Source organism: Gymnodraco acuticeps, unplaced genomic scaffold (assembly GCF_902827175.1).
Source record: "Gymnodraco acuticeps unplaced genomic scaffold, fGymAcu1.1, whole genome shotgun sequence".
Lineage (NCBI taxonomy): Eukaryota > Metazoa > Chordata > Actinopteri > Perciformes > Bathydraconidae > Gymnodraco > Gymnodraco acuticeps.
In genome coordinates, this window is record NW_022991945.1 from 60001 (window position 1) to 84222 (window position 24222).

The 24222-nt window shown below is 40.7% G+C and overlaps 2 protein-coding genes across 3 annotated transcripts in view; one reads left to right on the plus strand and one right to left on the minus strand.

Annotated features, from left to right (window-relative positions):
- poc1b (POC1 centriolar protein B) overlaps positions 1-19984 on the minus strand; it is a 29320-nt gene extending 9336 nt beyond the window's left edge. Inside the window, exons 1-11 of one of the 2 annotated variants that reach the window (XM_034200538.1) lie at positions 19698-19984; positions 18781-18865; positions 17878-18049; positions 17305-17484; positions 15212-15319; positions 11920-12035; positions 11459-11592; positions 10208-10276; positions 9790-9942; positions 5522-5599; positions 3504-3654 (exon numbers count right to left, since the gene is read on the minus strand). In XM_034200538.1, coding sequence (XP_034056429.1) covers positions 3577-3654; positions 5522-5599; positions 9790-9942; positions 10208-10276; positions 11459-11592; positions 11920-12035; positions 15212-15319; positions 17305-17484; positions 17878-18049; positions 18781-18865; positions 19698-19721 — 1197 coding nt within the window. In that variant the 5' untranslated portion in view covers positions 19722-19984 and the 3' untranslated portion in view covers positions 3504-3576. Of the gene's footprint in view, positions 1-3503; positions 3655-5521; positions 5600-9789; positions 9943-10207; positions 10277-11458; positions 11593-11919; positions 12036-15211; positions 15320-17304; positions 17485-17877; positions 18050-18780; positions 18866-19697 lie in introns of those variants that run through there. The other variant, XM_034200540.1, reaches the window with a different exon arrangement.
- Positions 19985-20560: 576 nt separating this feature from the next.
- On the plus strand, positions 20561-24048 carry cep41 (centrosomal protein 41). Its single transcript, XM_034200541.1, has 6 exons — positions 20561-20613; positions 20919-20982; positions 21094-21141; positions 21675-21736; positions 22016-22085; positions 23733-24048. Exons 1-6 carry the CDS (start codon positions 20581-20583, stop codon positions 23912-23914), a joined length of 459 nt encoding a protein of 152 aa, XP_034056432.1. The 5' UTR covers positions 20561-20580; the 3' UTR covers positions 23915-24048.
- Positions 24049-24222: the final 174 nt, after the last annotated feature.

Sequence of the window (24222 nt, forward strand, 5' to 3'; positions counted from 1 at the left end):
TCGGTGTCAGCTGTGAGGGGTTTCCGCGGGTTGGCTTTATGAAGCAGGCACGCAAACGGTTACGTCATGACGCAAACGATGACGCAATGACGCAGCACCAGTCGGACTCTGGGCGGTGTGAAAAGAGCCGGAGCTAAACCAAAGAACCTGAAAAGCTCTAGCACGGAGCTTGAACCGGAGTTGCGTTGGTGTGAATGAGGTATAACTGACTGACTAACAAACTATTTAAATATATCCATGTCCAATAGGAATACACGCTTAAATTGACATTCATCTGCTTATGAATATACGAACAGAAGCACATGTGCAGGCTGACGGTCTGGGTGTAAAATTCAAATATCTCAGTGAATCATTAAATGCCACTTTCATATTCAATTTGCAATGATAGATTACTTTTTTTTTTTTAAATCCCACTGATCATGTTGACTAAATTTCCCCTTTCTGCTTTCTAGCTTGTTGTTTGATTGTTTTACGGTGTACTGTATAAGTAATGCACAGCAGGCCCGGACTGGCCTGGCCTGCTAAGTGGCCTGCTGGCCTGAGGATTTGTTTTTGTATGTATGTATTGTGAACGCAACGCTGCGCAAATGTGGGTCTGACTCTGCCTCACAGAGGGTGACTGGCTGTCTACATGATGTGGCCTGCCGACATGGCCACTTTCATACAGATCATACTAATGCCCTCGATTGGTCTCTGTGTGTCATTCAAGCTCGGGAGGGTGTGTGTTAGTGTATGTGTGGCGCGAGCGAGTGAGATAAAGCGTGCGCACCGGTTACGTGTATTGTTATTGTTAGCATCTGGTGCTAGCTAGCTGCGCTAACGGATATAAGGAGCTTTTTCAACAACAAGGTGGAGGAGAGTCCTCTCCAGTCAGACTGAGAGACTGATAACTACAGCTCAGGTGAGGTAAAGGACTCTCTGAGTGTTTAGATAGTTAACTTAGTCTAAGTTATCTCAGTGAGTCTCAAACGGTTTGGTCACCATTTAAACACATATTTCCATTTGAGGGGGTAGTGATTAGTAAAATATGCATGAATAATAAAAAAAAAAAACATTAACTAGGTGAAAAAAGGTAAGATAAACTATTCAAACTTGTTGAGAGCTAAAACTAGTCTTTGCTTCTGCCTCAAAGAGGAGCAGGGGGGAGAGGAGGGAGACAGGAGAGGCTGATTCAGGAGCCCAGACACACTCACAACTATAAATTAATCAAAAACAAATAAATAAACAAGTTTCAATGTTTTTTCATATTGGATATGGCATGTTATTTGTTATGGCCATGTTTTTATGATTATTTAAATGTATACAGTTATGTTTCATATGGGTGTAGTGTTTGTCCGGTACCTTGCTCAAGGGCACCACGGTAGGGCAGGAGGTGAACTGGGACCTCTCCAAGTAGAAGTCCACACTCCATACTTAGGTCTGGTCGGGGACTTGAACCGGCGACCCTACGGCTCACAGTCCAAGCCCCTACTGACTGAGCCACTGCAAAGCATGTTGTTTCGCTAATAGCCATTAAACCAATACACTTAAGCCCACCTACATAAATCTCATGTTTCTGCCCGTTTATCCGGGATCAGCGTTAGAGCAGTAAGCAGATAGCGCTAATTCACAAGCAGGATTTCACTTTACAACACAATGTGGACTCAAGTTCAAGGCCGAGTCACTGCCACCACACATGGGCCCGGAGCGACAATAAAAAAAACGACAGAAGGGAATGATCTGGAAAACACAACATGGCATTCACAAGGTTGTTGGGTCATAAAAATATACAAGAGGGCAGCTGAAGAAGTAGTCTCGTAAAGGAAAAGTGTCCTGAAGCAGGACTCTATTCCCTGCTGTGGCTGTATTGGACATTATTCACTAATGAGGAACACACACAAAAAGCCTCCTGTTAACTTCAAAGTCTAATGAAGTACACTTTTGTACAACAAAATCTGAAACAAAGTAGACGCCTAAGGCTTACGGCCCGTCCACACACAGGCGTGTCTGAAGCTTGGCGATTTTTTGCGAGCAACGCGACCAACAACCAATCACATGAATCTCCCGCCCCCGACATACAAAGCAATAGCAATGTTAAAACGAAGTAAACTGGATATAAAATCCCAAACAGGCGAAAACCTACCAGTTTCACCCACTGTCTCTGCCCCCTCCCTCCATGCCTGGTTCCTCCGGTTTGTATCCCGGTAAATATTTCTGGTCGGAAAGAACCGGGTGATTTGCTACCGTAATTTCCTCGTTTGGAATATGAGGAAATGAACTGCGGTCTGGCTCTCCCAGCTTGCACGCGGTTTGATTGGCTAGCGCTTGTACTGGCGGGATTTGCATAAACGGGATTTGATTGGCTGATGCCAGCTTCGAAAGCATCGGGAGCATCAAAAGTTGAACATTGCTAAACTTTTGATGCTCGCGATGCTTGCAAAGCCATGCTCCGCTCCCCACAATGCAGTTTGGCGAAGATTCAAAATCTTCTACGTCACCCCATTCAAGTGAATGGGCGAAGCTTTGAAAGATTTTTTTCATGCCTGTGTGTGGACGGGCCGTTATTCCAGGACAAAAGTTGAAAATGGACTTTTTGAAATAAACTGTAATGAAGTGTTCAAGCGGGGAAAACTTAATTGAATCTGCATTTACAGTTTAAAAAGCTAGATCTTACATTTTGTAAATATGCAATGACTCTGAATGATCTGAAGCTATTCATTATAGTTGTCCCTTGCAAACATTCATACAGCATCTAATTCTGTTCTTATTTATGTTATTTATTTTTCTTCAAATGCATAAAGCGTTGAAAGACCCTTTGAAAATGCAAAGTATTCATATTCATGTTACTATTTAATGTTATTATTATTAAGATGAACACAAATCAAGTTGGATGGACTGTCAGACTTCAGAGAGGTCTGCAGCGCCCCCTGGTGGTAATGGGAACTACACCAAATTGTATATGTTTCAAGCTTGTTTGATTCTAATTGAATCCGTTAATATGTGTCCTTAGCAGTAATGATGACAAAGAATATTTTACAGGCATAAAGTGTACATTTCAGCCTGTAAAAGCAGCAATGTAAATATTCTCATGTGATGAATAGCAGCTAAATATTGCTTGTTATTTATTGTAGGAGCCTGTGAAGCTGACAATTGAGCGGCCCGACCAAGCAAGGAGGCAGAACGTCCAAAAATACAACCCGGTGTGGGCATTTATTAAAACATGAACACATTACACACAGCCTCAATCCTGCTGCTGCTGTTCACGTGAGCCCAGCCTGCAGCCACCAGGATCTCACACACACTCCCTGCCCCTAACAGCCAGGGCAACAGAGCCTAAATACCCACACACACTAATCAGCAACTAGACACAGGTGAGGGGGGAGGAGACAACACAGGGCACCAGGTGCACACAATCCAGCAACAGACATACCGGGAGGGGGAACACTTTTCAAACAGAAACATATAACTGAACAGAAGTACACACACACAAACCCAACTAAACGCAGTCAGCACTTGTACAATTACTGCCACTTAACGCTATGATGTCTACACCCTCACATATTATTTGCACCCGGATTATTCTTAACCGCTGTCATTCTACACCAGCATAAGCACTTTCGGAGCTCTCGCTAACTCCCCTATCTTGTCAGGCGGAGCCGAGGACCCGACCAGCACCTGCCAGACGACATTTCAATTAATACGGTTTAATCCTTTAATAAATACTATCTCAATAATTAGTATACATTATATAAAATGTGCAAATATGCCATGCCAAACGGTACTGTGCAATCACGCTAATAAAGTGCAAAACTGTTCACTAAAGTGCTGAGTTACCAGGCCCGAAGCCGCCAGTTCTCTGTGACGAAGTTACCTTCGTCACAGAGCCATATATGAAGTATTTTTCTGTGTTTGTTACGGTACATGTTTTTGAGTCACTATAGGTGGTGGGCGTGTCATTGGATTTGCGTGGTGATGTTTGCGGTTATATCCGGTTGCGTACTTTGTGACAGATGGAGGGGGAGTGAACTGGAGAAGGACCATTTTTGTTGACCGCACTCATGCAAGCATAAAAGAATATAAGCATACGGATATGGACTATTGAATGTTTGCTTTGGCAATAAAAGGTCAAAGGCATTCTGGTGGAAAGACTGAGTTTTTGAATATCACTGCCGAAATATTTATGTTAAATGTTTGTATTTGTTAATTATGTAGTCAGTTTAAGTTAGGTAGTGTCCATTTGTCATGTTGTGTCAGGTTGGACTCAATGTGAATCAAACCGACTGAATGCTTCATTAGATGCTGCCTTCATTTCACTTCTTATTTCCAAAAACTGCACACGTGATGTAAATAATATCCTGCTTATATTGTGTTAACAGACAATTGTACCTTCGATAGTGTTTTTATTTGTCAGAAAGTATATCGATTTGTTATCCTCACTGTCATCTGTATATTCTTCTTACTCTTATTTCCGTTTCTATTTTGAGATATTTCTATTTCAGAATTGTTTATTTCTACTTTATGTGTTATTATGTGCAATGGCTTGTTTTGTTTTATGCTGTTGCAACAAAATCTTTCCCAAATAGGGATTAATAAAGTACATCTTATCTTAACTTAAAATGTTAAAGTGTAGCCATCCCTCTTTCTGCTGTTCTTCTGTATATTTAAAGGTCACCTATCATGCTATTTGTAGGCCATAGCTAGGTCTCAGATATATAAAAATATATAATAGAAACATGTCTATAAAGTGTTTTCCTCCAAACACCAAACAGATCATTCTAGCCATGCCTCATATCCCTCTATTTCACTTCCTGTTTCAAAAGTGCTGATTTGGGTATAAAGCTTTAAAAAGGAGGGTCTGAGCTCATGCGGGACCCGGCAGCTACTGTCTAAACTAAATGCTGCCGTGATGAAACGCCATATCATGGATTATCAAGGATTCTCTCTGAAACAGTTTGGAGCTCAAAGGCTTTCTCTCTTGCCGGTTATACCACAAGGTGAGTTCCTTTTTACTTCCTGCTTCTTCACACACATGCTCTCCAGTACAGGTTAGCTCTGAGTGTTAGCGATGCTAATGTAAACACCGACCATATTACGTCCAAAACAGTCGGGCATTGTTTCTGATAGCAACGTTTCTGATTGGGCCGTGGGTCCACATTTCAGATATTACGTCATATCGGACGCAAATCTGGATCAGCTCCGTTGTTCCCCGTTTTTAGAGATTTGGGTACGGAGGAAAAGAGAGAGGGTTTTATTTTCTGACGCTGCGTGAGTTCCCCGACACACCGGGGACACATTGATGTATAAAAGACATCAAAAAGTGCATTTTGCATGATAGGTCCCATTTAAACCTGTCTGCAGACTTCGGTGTATACTACTACTGTTGTTGCATTATATATCTTCAAGTCACAGCCCCTTTTCCTCCTCAAGAGACTATCTTCCTTTGATCAAGAAACTGTGAGTAAGTGAGTTTTACAGCGAGGGAACATGATTACAAACCATGAGTGTGATTGAGGTTGACTGTGAATATTATAAATGTCCTTACCGTGGTGCTGTGAACCGATTGGCCGAACTCTATGACGTCTGGATCAATGGACTGAGTGTCTGTCACTGCTGGACTGATCTGTGGAGAGATAGGAAAATGATATAAATATACATATTTCTTGTCTGTGAAATATGATAATTTCCGAATAGGACTACTTTATTTATCTCTGGGGGAAATAAGGTTTTGTGACAGTCGCTCCATTTTAGAAATAAATAATACACATATAAAATAAAACTCATTTTTAATAATAATACAAACATAAGAAGTTAAAATGCCCGATAAGAAGATAACATAAATATTAAAAAAGATATAAATATATATGTCTACTGACATGAGAATTAAACATTTTCACATTTAACAACAATTATTATGGAAAATGTGTTATTTACAATATATACAGTGGTGTTCATGTATTAATAATACAAATGAAAATGATATGGAAATACACAGAGTAATACAGAAGTAATTCTACGTGTCATTAGTAATATAAATGTGAATAATTGCACAGGTGATACAGCCTTAGTATTGTGATATTGCACCGTTTTAAAAGGGTTTAAGCTGCTGATCGGTGAAGTGGGTCCAGGTCCAGTACCAGTGTACTGACTCAGAGTGCTGAGTGAGGAAGGAGTTAAAGGTCCCTATTATACTGTTTTTCATCAATATATTACAGGTCTCAGATATATACAGAACATGTCTCTGATTGGCTCCAAACACCAAACAGATCATTGCAGCATTACCCATAATCCCCTCTGTTTCAGCCCTGTTTCCAAAGTGCTGATTCTCTGTCTGTTACTTTAGATGAAAATAAGGAGCCCCTCCCCACGCCCCTCTGAGAGACATTTGGTTAAAAAGAACTCAGTGGAGCTCTAGGAGGAGATTCAGGTGATAAGGGGGGGGGGGGGGGGGGGGGGGGGGTTACCTTGGTTCAGGGCCGTGGGAAGTAGGGGTGCTGCAGCACCCCCTGGTGGAGGACAGGGGATCTGCACTATCACAAGATTAAATACAAATATAATACAAAAAAAACCATTTTCAGCCTTGATGTAACAACATTCATAATTAAGTAATGATGACACCCTTTTCACCCCGGTTACATTTTCCATTTGCCCCGTACGATGGGCGCTGTAAGTGATGAAAGTGGGGGATGTTGGCTTATCAGGCGACGCAGCTCACAGCCAAAGTGAGAGAGAGAGAGCGGGGGCGCACCGGTACCGGCAGGGATTGTTGTTAGCTTCTGCTGCGCTAACGGATATAAGAAGCTGTTTCTACAATAATGTGGAGGGAGAGCTCTCCTGTCAGACTGAGAGGCTCAGTGAGGTAAAGGACTCTGAGGGTTCAGATAGTTCACTTTAGTCTAAGTTATCTCAGTGGGTCTCCAATGTTTTGATCACAATTTATGTAAACAAATATTTCCAAGGCACTCCTTATAATTATTAGGATAAATAACAACAGGTTTGAAATCATTCCAATGTCTACTATAGGACAGTAAACCAACAATATCGTTTAAAACTGGAGATATAAAAAAAATGCGTGAATAAATAAATGCTAACTAGGTAAAATAAGATATATATGAACCACAAAAATAAAATAAGTTACATTTATTTGTTATTGGCTATGGTAGGTTGTTGTTTATGTTCACATACTTATTTGATTATTAAAATGCAAACCGATCTTTTTCATATGGGTGTTTTAGAGTTGTACCCCCTAGATCTAGTCTCTAGTCATTGTGTGCTCAAAGTGCACCAGATTGAAGCATTTTACTTTAAAATGTTCAAAATAATCTTCCCCCTAGAGCAGTGGTTCTCAACTGGTCAGGCCTCGGGACCCACTTTTTATTGGTTAATACATCGCGACCCAACATTTTGAAGCACTCAAATCTATTCAACAAAAAATCCTGCTGTAATATATACGCTTTTCAGCATACAATATTAATTAAAGTAAATTTTTTTTAAAATGTCTTCACTCACACATCCGCGACCCACTCGAAACGGGTCCGCGACCCACTCGAAACGGGTCCGCGACCCACTTTTGGGTCGCGACCCACCAGTTGAGAACCACTGCCCTAGAGGATGTGACGTCCACCCCCCAATTAAAACATGTTCATACAATACTGAATACATTTGAAGCCTTTTAATATAAGCTGTCCACCATGTCAATACGTTTCTCTTTTTGTAGTGTATTGGTCTTTTGTAGAGGTTTTTCATTGCCAGCTAAAATCTTGCCTTGGGCAACAAATTGGTCAGAACCAGCCCTGGTGTCATCCCCACAGCACCCCCCATTTGAAACATGTTCCCACGGCTATGCCTTGGTTGCTGATTGGCTAATGGTTACTCAAGCCAAAACATCGTTATGACATCATAAAATGGCCAAAATCTGATCAGCTCATTTTCAGACAGGTTTTTATAGAAATGGATGAAAAAGAGAGAGAATCTTTGTTCCTGAAACTTTCAGAGTCTCTTTCCACAGAGGGGACACATGTTGATGTAGAAGAGACATGAAGAAGAGGGGACACATGTTGATGTAGAAGAGACATGAAGAAGAGGGGACACATGTTGATGTAGAAGAGACAGAGAAGAGGGACACATGTTGATGTAGAAGAGACATGAAGAAGAGGGGACACATGTTGATGTAGAAGAGACATGAAGAAGAGGGGACACATGTTGATGTAGAAGAGACATGAGGAAGAGGGGACACATGTTGATGTAGAAGAGACATGAAGAAGAGGGGACACATGTTGATGTGGAAGAGACATGAAGAAGAGGGGACACATGTTGATGTAGAAGAGACATGGAGAAGAGGGGACACGTGTTGATGTAGAAGAGACATGGAGAAGAGGGGACACGTGTTGATGTAGAAGAGACATGAAGAAGAGGGGACACATGTTGATGTAGAAGAGACATGAAGAAGAGGGGACACATGTTGATGTAGAAGAGACATGAAGAAGAGGGGACACATGTTGATGTAGAAGAGACATGAAGAAGAGGGGACACATGTTTGTGTATGAAAGACATGAAGAAGTGGATTTTGCATAATAGGCCGTGTTGGGAGTAACGCCGTTATTTTTGGCAGTAACTAGCACTCTAACGCATTACTTTTTTAATTCAGTAACTCAGTTACCGTTACTACATGGTGCGTTACTCCGTTAGTTTTTTTATATAGTCAACAGCCAGGCGAACAGAGATGAGTACTGTACTTAAGTACTTGAGTAAATGTACTTAGATACTTCCTGTGTCACATGCGGAGACGCGCTGTGGGCGTGTTTGTGTTGTTTACTAACAAGACTATCATGGCGGCGGCGGAGCTCAAGTCTAGTTTCTCCACCTGGAGATATTCTCACTATTTCACTTTTGTCGAGCACAAAGAAAAGAACGTTTCTGTTAAATGTAAGTTGTGTCCTGGCGGGTCAAAGATCCTATCTACTGCCCAAACCAGTCATTCAAATCTCTTAAAACATCTGCAAAAACAACATGCTGGGACGAAGCTAGTAGCTAAGACCACAGAGACTCAGCCGACGCCACTCCACCTCCACCTAAGCAACAGCGGCTGGATTTTAACCAAGGGACTGCTAGCCAGGGAAAAGTCGATAAAGCCATTGCACGGTATGTTGTAGAACACATGCAGGCTATTGCTACAGTGGAGTCACCCGCTTTCAGGGAGCTAGTTAGCATGATAGCATGTCCGGGCGGCACACGGCATATGGGACGGAAAACTTGTTCCAACTACCTGGAGAAAGAATATACAAAAATGGAAAGCCAGCTAATATCGATGCAATCCAGATTGCATATAATGCATGTCAAGTTGATCAACAGATTGTATTATTCTCCAATGCAATAACAGTACTGAAATGAAGGCTATAAGGGCATTAATGGGAGCCCTTTTTTAAGTAACTAAAACGTTACTTTTCACAGTAACGCATTACTTTCTAGTGTAAGTAACTAGTAAAGTAACTGAGTTACTTTTTAAATGAAGTAACTAGTAATGGTAACTAGTTACTGGTTTTCAGTAACTAGCACAACACTGATAATAAGTGACCTTTAAACAGTCATTTTGTTGTAGATTCATATCTTAAACTGCACTGTAACTTTGTATTCATGTACTTTTTATTCATGTATTTTTTCTTTTAATGTTTATTTTATTATCTTGTACTGTTTTAAAATGTCTGAATGTCTTTCATTTTTGTAAAGCACCTTGAATTGCCTTGTGTTGAAAGGTGCTATATAAATAAACTTGCCTTGCCTTGTTGTATCTCTGGTTGATAAATGTGAGCTGACCTGAATGCCTGAGGGCTGCTGGCGGTGCAGGTGGGGGGTCCTCGGGTGGATGTCAGTCAGGTGGGGTGCAGGGTCTGGTGTGGACCTCCGACTGTGTTGTTGCAGGACGTCCTGGTACGACTTCCTGTCAAAGTTTGTCCTCCACATCAGCACCTAGGGGACGGAGGGACCAGCACAACTTCCATGATTAAAGGTTTTCTACAACAGAGAGTAGAAATGTCACCTTGATGTTAGAAGTGATTGAGTATCGGGAATACAAAGACATGAAGTGATGCAGGAATGAATTAGCATTTAAACATTGCTGCTACTTATTTTAAACATTTTTACTACTATGTATGTGTACTAGTTCTATTTATTAAAGTATTATTTAAATACGTAATTACTGCAATACAACGTTATATGTTCACAAAACACCAACCTCTCCGTCAGCCCCCCCCGAGGCAAACTGGTCTCCTGACCTGGAAAAAGCTACTGTGATTACAGCGCCCTAAAAAACAAAGTACAGAATGTGAATTAAAAACCTTACCATGACACAAACAACACCAAGGACTGATGTAGAGAAACACTGGAGCTGATATAACAACGGTCTTATTGTCATATGCTCAGCAGCTACAGTGTAGAAAGGGCAATGAAAATCTTCTGACCTGAGCTCCTCCAACAATGCAGCATATTATATAATAAAATACAAAAATACGAAATAGTGCAAAACTCTATATACATTATATGTACAAGAACAGAATATTAAATTAAATAATGTATATTAAGACAGAATTAAATAGGGTTTATTACGGTGATAACTATTATATACATTTGTAAATTGCCAGATGACAAACGGATGAATGTTTATCGAGGCACTTAGAGCTCAGGAGTTTAGCACTCTTATGGCCTGTGGGATGAAACGGTCCCTGAGTCTGGTGGTTTTCATCCACGTGGAATCACCACGCTCCCCACGATACGATACTATCGCGATACTTAAGCCATGATAGGATAGTATTGCGATTCTACGATATGCTAAGTATTGCGATACGATATATTGCATTTCTGATTTCTTTCTCCGCTGACTCCATCGTTGTTTTGACTAACTTCCTGCCAATTCCACTGACTTTCCCCGTGGCCATGACCGCACAAGAAGAAGCTCAGCACCATCTAGTTCAGTGCTTCTCAAAGTGTGGTCCGTGAGCGCCCCCTAGTGGTCCGTGAGTATATTGGTAACATTTCACATTTTAAATAAATAAGTTAATTTAAGCTTTCCGCACTCTCGCGGGAATATCTCCGCAATGGAGCGAGGTTAAGTTTCACTTGCGATTGCATGATATAGCCCAGCGCAACACCTTCGTCACTTGTTTGTACCATTTTCAGGCGATTTGTAATCTGTTCTAGAAAAACGATGTGTTTTTGGATATTTGTGGAGTTAGGTGGTCCGCGAGTGTTTTTTTATTGGTTAAGTCCTTGGTATGAAAAAGTTTGAGAAACACTGATCTAGTTGATTGAAAAAACAATTGTTACCAAAAACTTTAATTTGGATTTGCAATATGAATAGTTTATATAATAAAATATCGATACTTGGCGTCCGTGTATCGATACAAAATCACCACGCAAAGTATCGCGATACTCTGCTGTATCGATTGTTTCCCCCACCCCTAATGTCTCTGTCTTCATAATGATGTACCTTGTGTCCATGCAGGGTGTAGATGAGGCGCCCCTCCACCAGGTCCAGGATCTTCACTGTGCTGTCGCTGGAGCCGCTGATCAGGAAGTTATTGGACGGGTGGAAGGAAAAACTGTTGATCCCTGCACTGTGGACTGATCAGAGACAAACACACATATGAACAAACATGTATTTATTTGTTTGTTTATTCCACACATGGCAGTTATTTAAAAAAAACATGTACACTTTCACTATTTGTTTTGTATATTTTCTGGCAGTATTCTGTGTTTTGCTTTATGCATAAATAAAGCCGTCTGTAATTCTATTGAATCTTTACATTTTAACAGCCTTGACTCCATAAATAGTGTGTTTGTTTGTTCTCTAGGTTAAACATTATGCAAATTAAAAAAAATGTAGATATTTTGAAGGATATTTCAGGTAATTGTTTTTTTTCTCCAAATGGAATATATTGTAGTAAATACCTTGATAGTGCTGAATCAGCTTGTTGGTCCGGAGATCCCAGATCTTCAGTGAACTGTCGGCTCCCGAGGACGCGATGCATGTTCCACTCGAGTTAAAACCAACAAACGTGGCCGATCTGGAAGAAAAAACATTACATGTTTCTTGTTAGTCGCTTTTATCCAAAGCGACTTACATACTGTGGGCAATCCCCACAGGAGCACTTTGGGGTGAAGTGTCTCAGGGACACAACGACATGCTGACTGCAGTGGGGTTTGAACCTGTGACCCCCTGATCCGAACATCAACGCACAACCCACTGCGCCACACACCTCCTATCCCCAGGTAACAAGACGGGCAACCTACTATAAGATAAGATAAGATAAGACGTACTTTATTGATCCCAATTTGGGAAATGTTTGTGTTGCATTAGAATAAAAGACAAGGCATTGCACATAAGTAGAAATTAAAAGAGTAGAAATAAACAACTCGGAAATATAAACATCTCTAAAATAGAAATAAAACAGCATTAAAAAAAGTTGAAAATATACATAGCCTCTTTGTATGATATCAGTATTACAACTTTTTTTTTTAAAGACGTCTTAGGAGACTGGCCAAGAACAACAAACCCTGTATGGTTAAGGGATTAAAACAGGATTATAGTCATAGAGTTAAAGGTCCCCTATTTTACTGTTTTTCATCAATATATTACAGGTCTCAGATCAGGGTTCGAGTTATGTGGGAGCCAATGGGAGCTGAGCACCCATAAGGAGGGGTCTGAGCTCCCACGGACGCAGTGAAAACATACATCTGTGGGGGTCGCTAATACATGACCAACAACCATTATTTTAATCACAAATAATGCATGTGTCAATGTAATGAGTATTATTTACGTTAACGAGGTAAATAGGCTAAAAGAAAAACATATTTTCCAAAAGAACTACGCATCTCTTGAATGACAATATGCCTGCGCTGCACCTCCAAGGTGCGCAATCTATGCCTGTGAGCGTGCTGCGATGTGTGTGTGTGCGTAGTTGAACCTTTTCATATTTAAGTTTGTAGCAAGAAGAGGGCTACTGCTGTGTGTGTGTGTGTGTGTGTGTGTGTGTGTGTGTGTGTGTGTGTGTGTGTGTGTGTGTGTATGTGTGTGTGTGTGTGTGTGTGTGTGTGAGTGTGTGTGTGTGTTAGTTTTAATGACCCCCATAGAGCTCAGTTTATAACTCGAACCCTGTCTCAGATATATCCAGAGCCCGTCTCTGATTGGCTGAAACACCATGCATCATTGCAGCATTACCCATAATCCCCTCTGTTTCAGCCCCGTTTCCAAAGTGCTGATTCTCTGTCTGTTACTTTAGATGAAAATAAGGAGCCCCTCCCCACGCCCCTCTGAGAGACATTTGGTTACAAAGAACTCAATGGTGCTCTAGGAGGAGATTCAGGTGATAAGGGGGGGGGGGGGGTTACCTTGGTTGCTGATTGGCTAACGGTTACACAAGACAAAAAATCGTTATGACATCATAAAGTGGCCAAAATCTGAACAGCTCATTTTCAGACAGGTTTTTATAGAAATGGATCAAAAAGAGAGAGAATCTTTGTTCCTGAAACTTTCAGAGTCTCTTTCCACAGAGGGGACACATGTTGATGTGGAAGAGACATGGAGAAGAGGGGACACATGTTGATGTAGAAGAGACATGAAGAAGAGGGGACACATGCTGATGTAGAAGAGACATGAAGAAGAGGGGACACATGTTGATGTAGAAGAGACATGAAGAAGAGGGGACACATGTTGATGTAGAAGAGACATGAAGAAGAGGGGACACATGTTGATGTAGAAGAGACGTGAAGAAGAGGGGACACATGTTGATGTAGAAGAGACGTGAAGAAGAGGGGACACATGTTGATGTAGAAGAGACATGAAGAAGAGGGGACACATGTTGATGTAGAAGAGACATGAAGAAGAGGGGACACATGTTGATGTAGAAGAGACATGAAGAAGAGGGGACACATGCTGATGTAGAAGAGACATGAAGAAGAGGGGACACATGTTGATGTAGAAGAGACGTGAAGAAGAGGGGACACATGTTGATGTAGAAGAGACGGAAGAAGAGGGGACACATGTTGATGTAGAAGAGACATGAAGAAGAGGGGACACATGCTGATGTAGAAGAGACATGAAGAAGAGGGGACACATGTTGATGTAGAAGAGACATGAAGAAGAGGGGACACATGTTGATGTAGAAGAGACATGAAGAAGAGGGGACACATGTTGATGTAGAAGAGACGTGAAGAAGAGGGGACACATGTTGATGTAGAAGAGACGTGAAGAAGAGGGGACACATGTTGATGTAGAAGAGACGTGAAGAAGAGGGGACACATGTTGATGTAGAAGAGACATGAAGAAGAGGGGACACATGTTGATGTAGAAGAGACATGAAGAAGAGGGGACACATGTTGATGTAGAAGAGACATGAAGAAGAGGGGACACATGTTGATGTAGAAGAGACATGAAGAAGAGGGGACACATGTTGATGTAGAAGAGACATGAAGAAGAGGGGACACATGTTGATGTAGAAGAAGAGACATGGAGAAGAGGGGACACATGTTGATGAAGAAGAGACATGAAGAAGAGGGGACACATGTTGATGTAGAAGAGACATGAAGAAGAGGGGACACATGTTGATGAAGAAGAGACATGAAGAAGAGGGGACACATGTTGATGAAGAAGAGACATGAAGAAGAGGGGACACATGTTGATGTAGAAGAGACATGGAGAAGAGGGGACACATGTTGATGAAGAAGAGACATGAAGAAGAGGGGACACATGTTGATGTAGAAGAGACATGAAGAAGAGGGGACACATGTTGATGTAGAAGAGACATGAAGAAGAGGGGACACATGTTGATGAAGAAGAGACATGAAGAAGAGGGGACACATGTTGATGTAGAAGAGACATGAAGAAGAGGGGACACATGTTGATGTAGAAGAGACATGAAGAAGAGGGGACACATGTTGATGTAGAAGAGACATGAAGAAGAGGGGACACATGCTGATGTAGAAGAGACATGAAGAAGAGAGGACACATGTTGATGTAGAAGAGACATGGAGAAGAGGGGACACATGTTGATGTAGAAGAGACATGAAGAAGAGGGGACACATGTTGATGTAGAAGAGACATGAAGAAGAGGGGACACATGTTGATGTAGAAGAGACATGAAGAAGTGGATATTGCACAATAGGTGACCTTTAAGTGATACAACACCAACAGTGATGGCAAAATGAAAGCTAATCATATTATTAGGACACTTTTAGGACTCACTCTGCAGAGTCGGTGAAGCAGTTGATGCAGTGTTTGGTGGACGTGTCCCACAGCCGGACGGTGCGGTCGTCTCCACACGACGCTATCAGACGCCCATCTGGAGAAAACCTGCAGGGAAGAAATCATTCCCTCCTTCACACTGAACTCAACTTAATCTATATAACACCTTTCATGCAAATATTTAGTCCAAAATGATCTAATAAACAACACAAATGTGGAAAGTAAATGAATAAAAGTCAATAGAATTACATTTATTTTCAGACATTAGGGATAAAAGAAGGGACAATGTAAAAACCAAGTGTACAAACCAAGGCTATAAACATGACTCCTATTCAAAGCCAGATAGCATGTTTTCTCTCAGAGATTGTGATGTTGTGTCAAATGTATTGTGTCTTGATATGTGTCCATGTTGATGTTACACATGGAGCTGCTGTGATGCAAGTCAAATGTCAGACTTGATCTGACCAATAAAGTATTATCTAGACCCTCCAGAAACGTCTCCGCGTTTTTCTGGAGGGTCTAATTATCGTATCGTATGGCATCGTATAAAAAGTATTTAATTTCCTTATAAAAGATCAACTTTGCTGTTTGAAATTCTAAACACATCCCCTAGACCTGGGCGTAACAGTTAGACATTAGAGTTTAAAGGACTTAAGGCCCCACACACCAAACTGACACCAAAGAACATGTCCCGACGGACCTGACTGTTGTGTCAGTTTCACGTCTCTGCCATGTGTCGCACTGGAACACACCGCAAAGACTTCAGCCGACGGCCAAGACGCACATATGAACTGCACATGCGTGAGCGGCAATAACTCTCCTTACCAGCAGGCGGCGGTAGTGTGTATTCGTCATTCAAAAGAGGCAACAACCGGAAGACAGACTGCGTGATAACCGAGAGAAGAAGAACAGACTGCGTGATATAAACAAACAACAAATAGCGTGCGTTCCATGTTCACTCTACAACGAGAAGCTCACGGGGCTTTCCCGAACCTGAGTCGAGAGCTGGAGTTCAATGAAATCTCAGATTTGCCTTCTTAATCGTTTGTTTGGGTCCCTCACTTCCGTTTCGCTTCTCATGCACTGATTCGCTAGCTGAACAGCCAATCAGAGTGATTATTTTGGCCGACTGCCTCCCGATTCAATATGTGGAATCGGGAATGTCGGCACGGCCGAAAAGACACGACGGGGCGGGACACACCAATCTGAGTAGGGCGACAGGACGCTCATCGACGGCCAGACATCCATCGACGCCGAAAATCGGCTTGGTGTGTCCGGACCTTTAAACGTTCTTTGTTCCTGGACGTACTGGATTTGTGTCAAACAGAACAAAAACTTGATTTCAAGAAAACTTGATTTGAAAAAACAAAAATATGAACCAAAACATAAAATAATGCACTACGTTATTGTTTCACTGTGGATCATCTCCTCCTGTTAAACACCTGCACTTTTTAAAGAACATCCATAACATTCATCTGTTTGCAACTTATATCAATATTCCAATGACTTGTATACAGACTATTCTGCACTATTTCTGTTATATTCAATTGTATTTTATCTGTTGTATTGTGTTGCACTGTTGGAGGAGCCTGTGACCTACACTGTAGCTATGTACACATGACAATAAAAGCCTTAAATCCTTGAGTCCTTGGCAATAAGATGTGTGGACTTGTTGACGAGGGACATGAGAGTTGAGTTTGTGCCGTAACCTAGCACGAGAAGTAACTGAGGATGCGTTGTAGTAGCCATATGTTAAAAGGTATACATTTGCTATATTATGTTTGATATAGATATATTTGAACATTGTAATCCTTTGTTATTAGTATTATTATATCATTTATTTAAACCAGCAATTGTAAAATTGACATCATGGTACCGCAGCTGCTTGTAATTAGAAGTGAGAAAAAGAAAAGAATCACGGAGCAATATGGTTTTTTGATCTGTGAAAATATGTGTTTGTGCTGATATCTTTTGTTTAAGTAAAGAGTCAACCAAACTTTCCTGAGGCGTATTTTTGTTGGAGTCAAGCTTATTGCTACTTGTGGATATATACATGTTTGGATTAGACGGAACTACATGCGTTGCTGCTGTACCTGGCGCAGCGCACCCAGTTGGTGTGCTGGGTGAGCGAGTAGACGAAGCACTGCCGGTGGACGCTCCACACTTTGACCGACTTATCATCCGACGCCGTCACCAGCCGCTGTCCATCGTGGGAGAAAGCAACGCTGCGTACAGGCGCCGTGTGGGCTTTGAACACTGTGGACTCTCCTTTCCTATCAACACAGGCACAAATTGAAAACCAGGCCTCAGTCACATATTTCATATTAAGTGCCACTTGTTTCACACGTTCAAATATATTTAATATGTATATATATGTTCATTTCATTAATTTCTTATTTTTAAAGTTACTTACCTGTACTATAACACTCCTTGTTGTTAAATACCAAGCAACTATGTGCAATATGTGCAATATATGCCGTTAATAACTGTTCAATATAAACCTGGCTGCTAAATCCTCAGAACTGTTACAGGAAGGGTATTTTGTAAAACAAATGTATTAGCATATTTGCCGTTTAAACTACTGAAGTTCCCCACAGGGATTAATAAAAAGGTCCATTTTATTATCTTATATCTTGATTTGAGATGTAAAAGTGACTTGAGCCTACATGGTGGGCGTCCACAGTCGGACCGTCCTGTCCTTGGAGGAAGTGGCCACCAGGTGACCGGAGGGGGAGAACTGCACCCCAGTGATCAGGTCTTGGTGGCCGACATAACGGAAAGCTCTGGCCTTTGGAGCCAGATTCCAGATCATCAGAGATTTATCCACTGAACCTGAGGCTGGAGGGAGCCAAAAAAGATCAATGGAGAACGTTCAGTCAAGACTTACACACCAGACAGAGTAGATATCCTGTTAGGGATCAGCATAATACATAACTAATGGTATTTAAAGAGGTCATTACAGTGAATAAAGTGAGTTTGTATCGGTAACCTTTTATTGTCTGGAATAAAAGAGCCACAATTAACTAAGAACTAAGACGTTCTTGTAGGTCTTGTAGGACGTTCTCGCAGGTCAGCTTTGTCGTACATTCACTGGTTTAACTTCTGCAAAAGTCCCTGTATTCATCAAGTGCATCAATATGCACCATCAAAGTGCTAAAAGAATACATCACTGTGACAGAAACCAAGATGCCCATCCTTGAAACCATGTCAAATGTATTAATAAAAGATTATCAAAAGTTCAAATTTAGAAAAACACAAGTTCATAAAACCTTTAAAATGATTCTGCTGTTCTGTTGACACCTGTTAGGTTGAGCATGATGAGGACACATCATTATAAGAGTCACTAAAATGTCACTTACATGCACATTGTGAGGTTATTACTAAGGATCTTATTTGACCAAATACTACAGAGAAATTATAACATAATTTCACATCAATTTAACTTCTTCTGACAATGGCATTGATGTGAAAATGTTCATTATTTCTGAGAGTGAAAATGCACGACACATGTGATAACAGGAAACAATTACACGGAGAATTTGTAAATCTGTGGCAGCAGCAGATATTACCCAGTTGTTTGCGGTTTGGACTGAAGTCGGTACAGGTGACGGTATCTGTATGCCCCTTGAAGTGGCGCTCTAGGGTTGGATCTTCCTGCAAAAACAATGTAGAGACAGTCAGGGACACTGCTTTCCGTTGCAGTATCGTGTGTAGAGCACAGTGATGAAAAAACAGCACTGACAGACAAAGACCTACGTGTATTTGATGGATCTTTCACTTTAATAAAAGTAGCAATACAACAGTGTACACACTTGGCTACAAGAAAGAGTCCTTCTTTTAAAATACTACTCAAGTAAAAGTACACAAATATAAGCTAGTTCTCATTTTGTAATGTTGTCTCACTTCAGAGTCAAACATATTAAATAGTTCGATAATATGTATTCATGCATTCATGCTTTCATCACTTTAATGTTGCACTTGGCAAAGGTGGGGTTTATTTGAATGAATTTGGTTAGGAACGTTTGTTAAAAAATGGTTTATTATAACTCTTTTTGGTACAACTAGGCAAATTCCTCGTATGTGTAAACTTACCTGGCAATAAACCTGTTTCTGACTCTGATTCTGAAGTAGAATATCATGAAAAAAGCACAGTACTTGTGTACCTTCTAGTCTAGGTTGATGCATAATGTGTTGCTAGTAGTGGAGGGCTGGGCAGGAAATGACTTTGGGTCACTGCATGCCTAGGCTCTCAACACAGTGCATGTGTTGTCTGTCTGATAACATTAAGGTTATACAACAAGTAAGTCTACTATGCAGTTGATATTTCAGAGAGATCCCAGGGAGTGTTTGCAAGCCCCTCTCAGCAAATCCTCTTAGCAGAGCTGCAGCTAGCAAAACTCGCCGACTCAGCTACTATTAACCCCATAGAAAGTTATCCAAGTAAACACACGTTTGCTCATTAGCATTTACAAAAGTATTAACTTACCAAAACAGAAGCCATTGTGGGCATTTGCTTAAAAAAGCCACTGTTGTCACTGTCAGAGGTAAAGTAACGTTGCTTCCATGGCTGTCAAACAGTGCGCCTTCAGCAACAGTTTCAGACCCGATGTGTCGAGCTCAGAAAATACGGCGTTCTCATCAACAGTCCCAGCGACCTTAGAAACACGTTGAATTCCCGGACTTTTAAATTAAAGCTATGTTTGTTTTTGCATGAAGAGCCGCATAACACACACTATTTTCACAGCTAATGAGACGTAGCCACCTGTAGCTTGATCCTCATGCAACTAAGAAAGTGATGATGCATTCATAAAAATTGGGGAACATTTTATTTATGATAATCCGAAATTAAAATGCCATTCACAACTTCAAAACACCATTCGCAACAGCTCTGGAGTTACAGATAAGAAAGGTTATCTGCTACGGAATTAGAAGTTTGTCTTTCCAGTCAATTAATCAAGGATCTCCTTATTGAATTGCATGGAAAAGCGCCCAGCTAATTGTAAGTTATTTAACATTACATAAAAACAAAAAGAGAAAACAAAACAAATTATAAATAAGTGTTTGGCGAAGAATAGCCATTGAAGGAAGAATAGTAAAGACCCAAAAGTGCTTCCAACAAGCCAAAAATCTTGTTATTTTTACTTTGTTGTGAACGGTCCGGTTATTTTCTGGTTTCTTGAATGCGTCCTGTCATCAAGGTGGAGCGTCTTTCGCTGCTAAGCAACTAGCCAGTCATATCATATGAAACTGCATTTACGCGGATGCGGCCCAGTATCCGCCTCTCTGATTGGCCCATGAAATAGCATCAACCAATGAACATCGAGATTGTTAAACTTTGACATTCATGTTTGGCATTTCGTTTTGAAAAGATGTCGCTTAAACAGGGCATCGGCAGTGTGGTGGTAACGTCTGTTTAATGACAATAATGGTTGTTTTATCTGCCCGCTTATTGTTAATATTGTATTATCGATAGTAACATGCACAGCGTGGGCAAACAGAAATAAATGTAGCTATCCTAGCATGCTAACTAGTTAGCTATTGTCAGTGTTATGTTACCATATCAACGACAGTGCACCTGTGTCGTTGGCAGAATTAGCTCTTTTAAACCTTAAATGTTTTCAGGTTAACTTACCTACCATTAGAAAGTAATATCCAGTCTGTATTTCTGTTCATTAAGATGACAAAAACCCATTGTTTTTCCATCTAGTACTTGAAAAAGAGGATACCGAAAAATGAGAAATATCAACATGTCAAAACAAGGCTGGACACAGGTATGTTGTCTGTGTACAGATGAACTACAATGTTGTTATCAAGATCATTATGTTATGACTTAATTAACAAATGCCTTATTATGAATGTAACTGTCATTTTTTGTAATATAGGTTGCAGTCTCTCAAAGTATATGGAAAGGCTGGAGGACATAAAAAAAAGTGAGTACCCCATGTGAAGAGGAATTAGATTGTGCAAGTCATTGTACATATTTATACTTTTTGTGATGCATTCATACATCTCAAATGTTTTGGGGTTCGCTGTAGGTTTTGTCAGTTTTTAAATCCGGCTTCTAAAATAACAGATATGTTCGTAAGCAGAGTAAAACTAAAGCCTGAATCAGCAGGAAGTGTTTGAATATGAGTTGTCTTTGACACAGGTGCATTAAGATGGCTATTACAATGTCTTTAAATGTTAAACTTCTGTGACTTAGATGTTTAATTGATGATAGGTTTCTTATAGATACAAACAGCTTCGATGTCTTCCTAAAAGACACTTCACAAGGAGCCAGAATTTAAAAGTGCCTATGTCTATCTGGCTACTACACAGTTCCCGTAGCAAATACATTAGTGTATTAGTTTCTCATACACACTTTGAATTCTTCCCAAAGGTGAACAGTTGGTTTGAATAACAGAAGTGTAAAACTCACAAATGATTGTTCAGAGCAAGATAAGCCTTTGCTGTTTTCTCTCAGATTACAGGTATCGAAATAATGAAATCTTTAAGCGGTTAAAGGTGACAACGTTTGCACAATTGGTAAGTATTAACGGTTATTTCCTATCATTACTGTCCAGCAATATTGATTTGTTGTTATTTTTAACAGTTATTTGTGTGGCCCTCTACATTTTAGATATCATAAAGAATGCAGTGAGAAACCATGATCCATTTACAGTGCTAAATAATTGATAAGCCACTTGTGTAGAGAGTTTGAACAGACGTGTTACCTTTATCCCAGGATACCATTCTCTTTGCACTATTTGCAGTTTTCGTTCCTAGCAGAAGCGTCTTAGATTGATATCTTGTTTTTTACACCAGATACTCCAGGTAGCCTCTGTATCCGACCTGAATGAAAGTGAGATTGACGGTGAATCCCACTGCCCAGAAGGTAAGTAGTAAAGTCACTGATTCACTTAACACTGTGAAAATGCATTTATCTCCAACTTCATACCAAATAACACATTCAAAAAAAACTTGACGTGGACTACTGATGGGAAAATAGTGAATGTACTCTTCCAATATGAGAGTAACATGATAACAAAGGTATCCCAACTGTAGCTGTGAACATGACAGGATGTGTGATTACCTAGAAGAGCATCAGGACTGTTTGAGGCATATGATAGCTATGTGATTAACATGATGATTCAGCCTCTATGGCAGTGGTTCTCAAACTTTTTCTGTCAGGCCCCCCCTTTGGAGAAAAAAAAAAAGTCGGGGCCCCCCAACACAAATAGTCAGGCTCAGTGGCGGCGCCAGAGATTTATTTTGGGGGTGTGCTGTCGGGTAGCTTGACGTTTCATAGAGGGTGCTCAAACATTTAGGGTTTCCCATTAATGTACCGGTCGCTACAGTGGAATTTTCTACTACAACACTCCCCACGCATATACACAGTGTACCGGCGAATGTTACAATGAAGGCTCGATAATCAGCTCGAGGCATATAGGTGTAAGCAGGGGTAAAGTGCTATTTTTATAGGTGGTGTGTGGACCTCACATAGGGGGGTCCGGGGGCAAGTTCCCCCGGGAAGATTTATTTTTAAATATTGAAGTTAAAAGCATCAATCTGGTGCACTTTGAGAGCAAAATGAAGAGATCTATGGATTCATCTCTCAGCACAGAACTGTAAACAGATTTACTTTTTCTTTATGGATATTTTACAAATCACCCTTTTAAACTTTATTCTTGTTTTACTGTCATATAGTATTTCATACCTGTATTTCATTTATTCTCTTATTTTTTTTATAACTATAATGATCATATAAACGTGTGCCTCGGAAATAATTTTTTACATGAATGGTGACCAAAACATTTGAGACCCACTGAGATAACACTGAGAGAGTCCCTTTAGCTCACTGAGTCTCTCAGTCTGACAGGAGAGGACTCTCCTCCACCTTTGTTGTTGAAACACACTCCTTATATCCGTTAGCGTAGCTCGCTAGCACCAGAAGCTAACATCAACGATCTCCGGTACCGGTATGCTCTCTCTCTCTCGCGCACACAAAATGGCTCGTTCCACACACACACAGAGCCGAGCTTTAATGAAACACAGAGACCCAGACGTAATAGTACTGCATCATATTATTTTGGAATCAATAATTTTTCAATTTATGATTTTTTTTAATTTTTATAATAACCATTTTTCCTCCTGGTCTCTCGCGCCCCCCCTGGTATGCCTCTGCGCCCACCAGCGGGGGCGCGCCCCCCACTTTGAGAACCACTGCTCTATGGAGATAGACATATGACAAGCATGCTCATTTCTGACGTGGAGCTAATCTGAAGTAAACATTGAATACTGCTTTCTATTCCTCCATCTTGTGACTGTGTAACGCCCTCTCTTGGATATCAGCATGTGAAGGACACTGTTCAGGAACTAGTTGATGCTCTGTATGTGATGACTACTTCCATTCTGGAGAGGATCACAGATACATGGATCCTGAGATTGAAGCTCAAGCCGGGGACCAGTGAGATTTTCAAACAACTACTAACATTACCTATCAGTACTTAAGGTCTCCCATTATCTCCCTCCCTGTTTGCAGATGGTCTGTCCGTGGTCTCTGATGAGACTTGGACTGTTTGTCTGAACGCACAATGGCAATGCTCTCCTCAGGCGTCACCTGTTTCCTATCGGCAGGATGCAGGAGACATAGAGATGTGTAACTCTGCCCGGTCAACGCTGCTGAGGTACTGTACAGCTCCTAAGAATGTGAAGCTTTACTGAAAACCTCGTACTGTACACAACAACCTATATCATAATAATGAAGCTTTATTTATGTAGCACTTTTCATACAGCATGTCATGCAGCTCAAAGTGCTTTACAAAATGACACATCACAAGTAAAAAATAAACAACCAAAAATTCCCCTATGAGTTTATTTGTTAAGAACTTTACAGGTATAGATGGATTGATAGATGAATGGATAGATAGATAGATAGATGGATAGATAGATGGATGGATAGATAGATGGATGGATAGATAGATGGATGATGGATGGATAGATGGATGGATGGATGAAGATGTAGATGGATA

Excerpts from the sequence above, each read along its gene's own strand:
- cep41 (XM_034200541.1), top strand. The coding sequence starts at position 20,581 with ATGTCGCTTAAACAGGGCATCGGCAGTGTGGTG. Across the intron at positions 20,614-20,918 it reads AGGGCATCGGCAGTGTGGTG|TACTTGAAAAAGAGGATACC; the intron begins GTAACGTCTGTT and ends TTTTCCATCTAG. Across the intron at positions 21,737-22,015 it reads TGACAACGTTTGCACAATTG|ATACTCCAGGTAGCCTCTGT; the intron begins GTAAGTATTAAC and ends TTTTTACACCAG.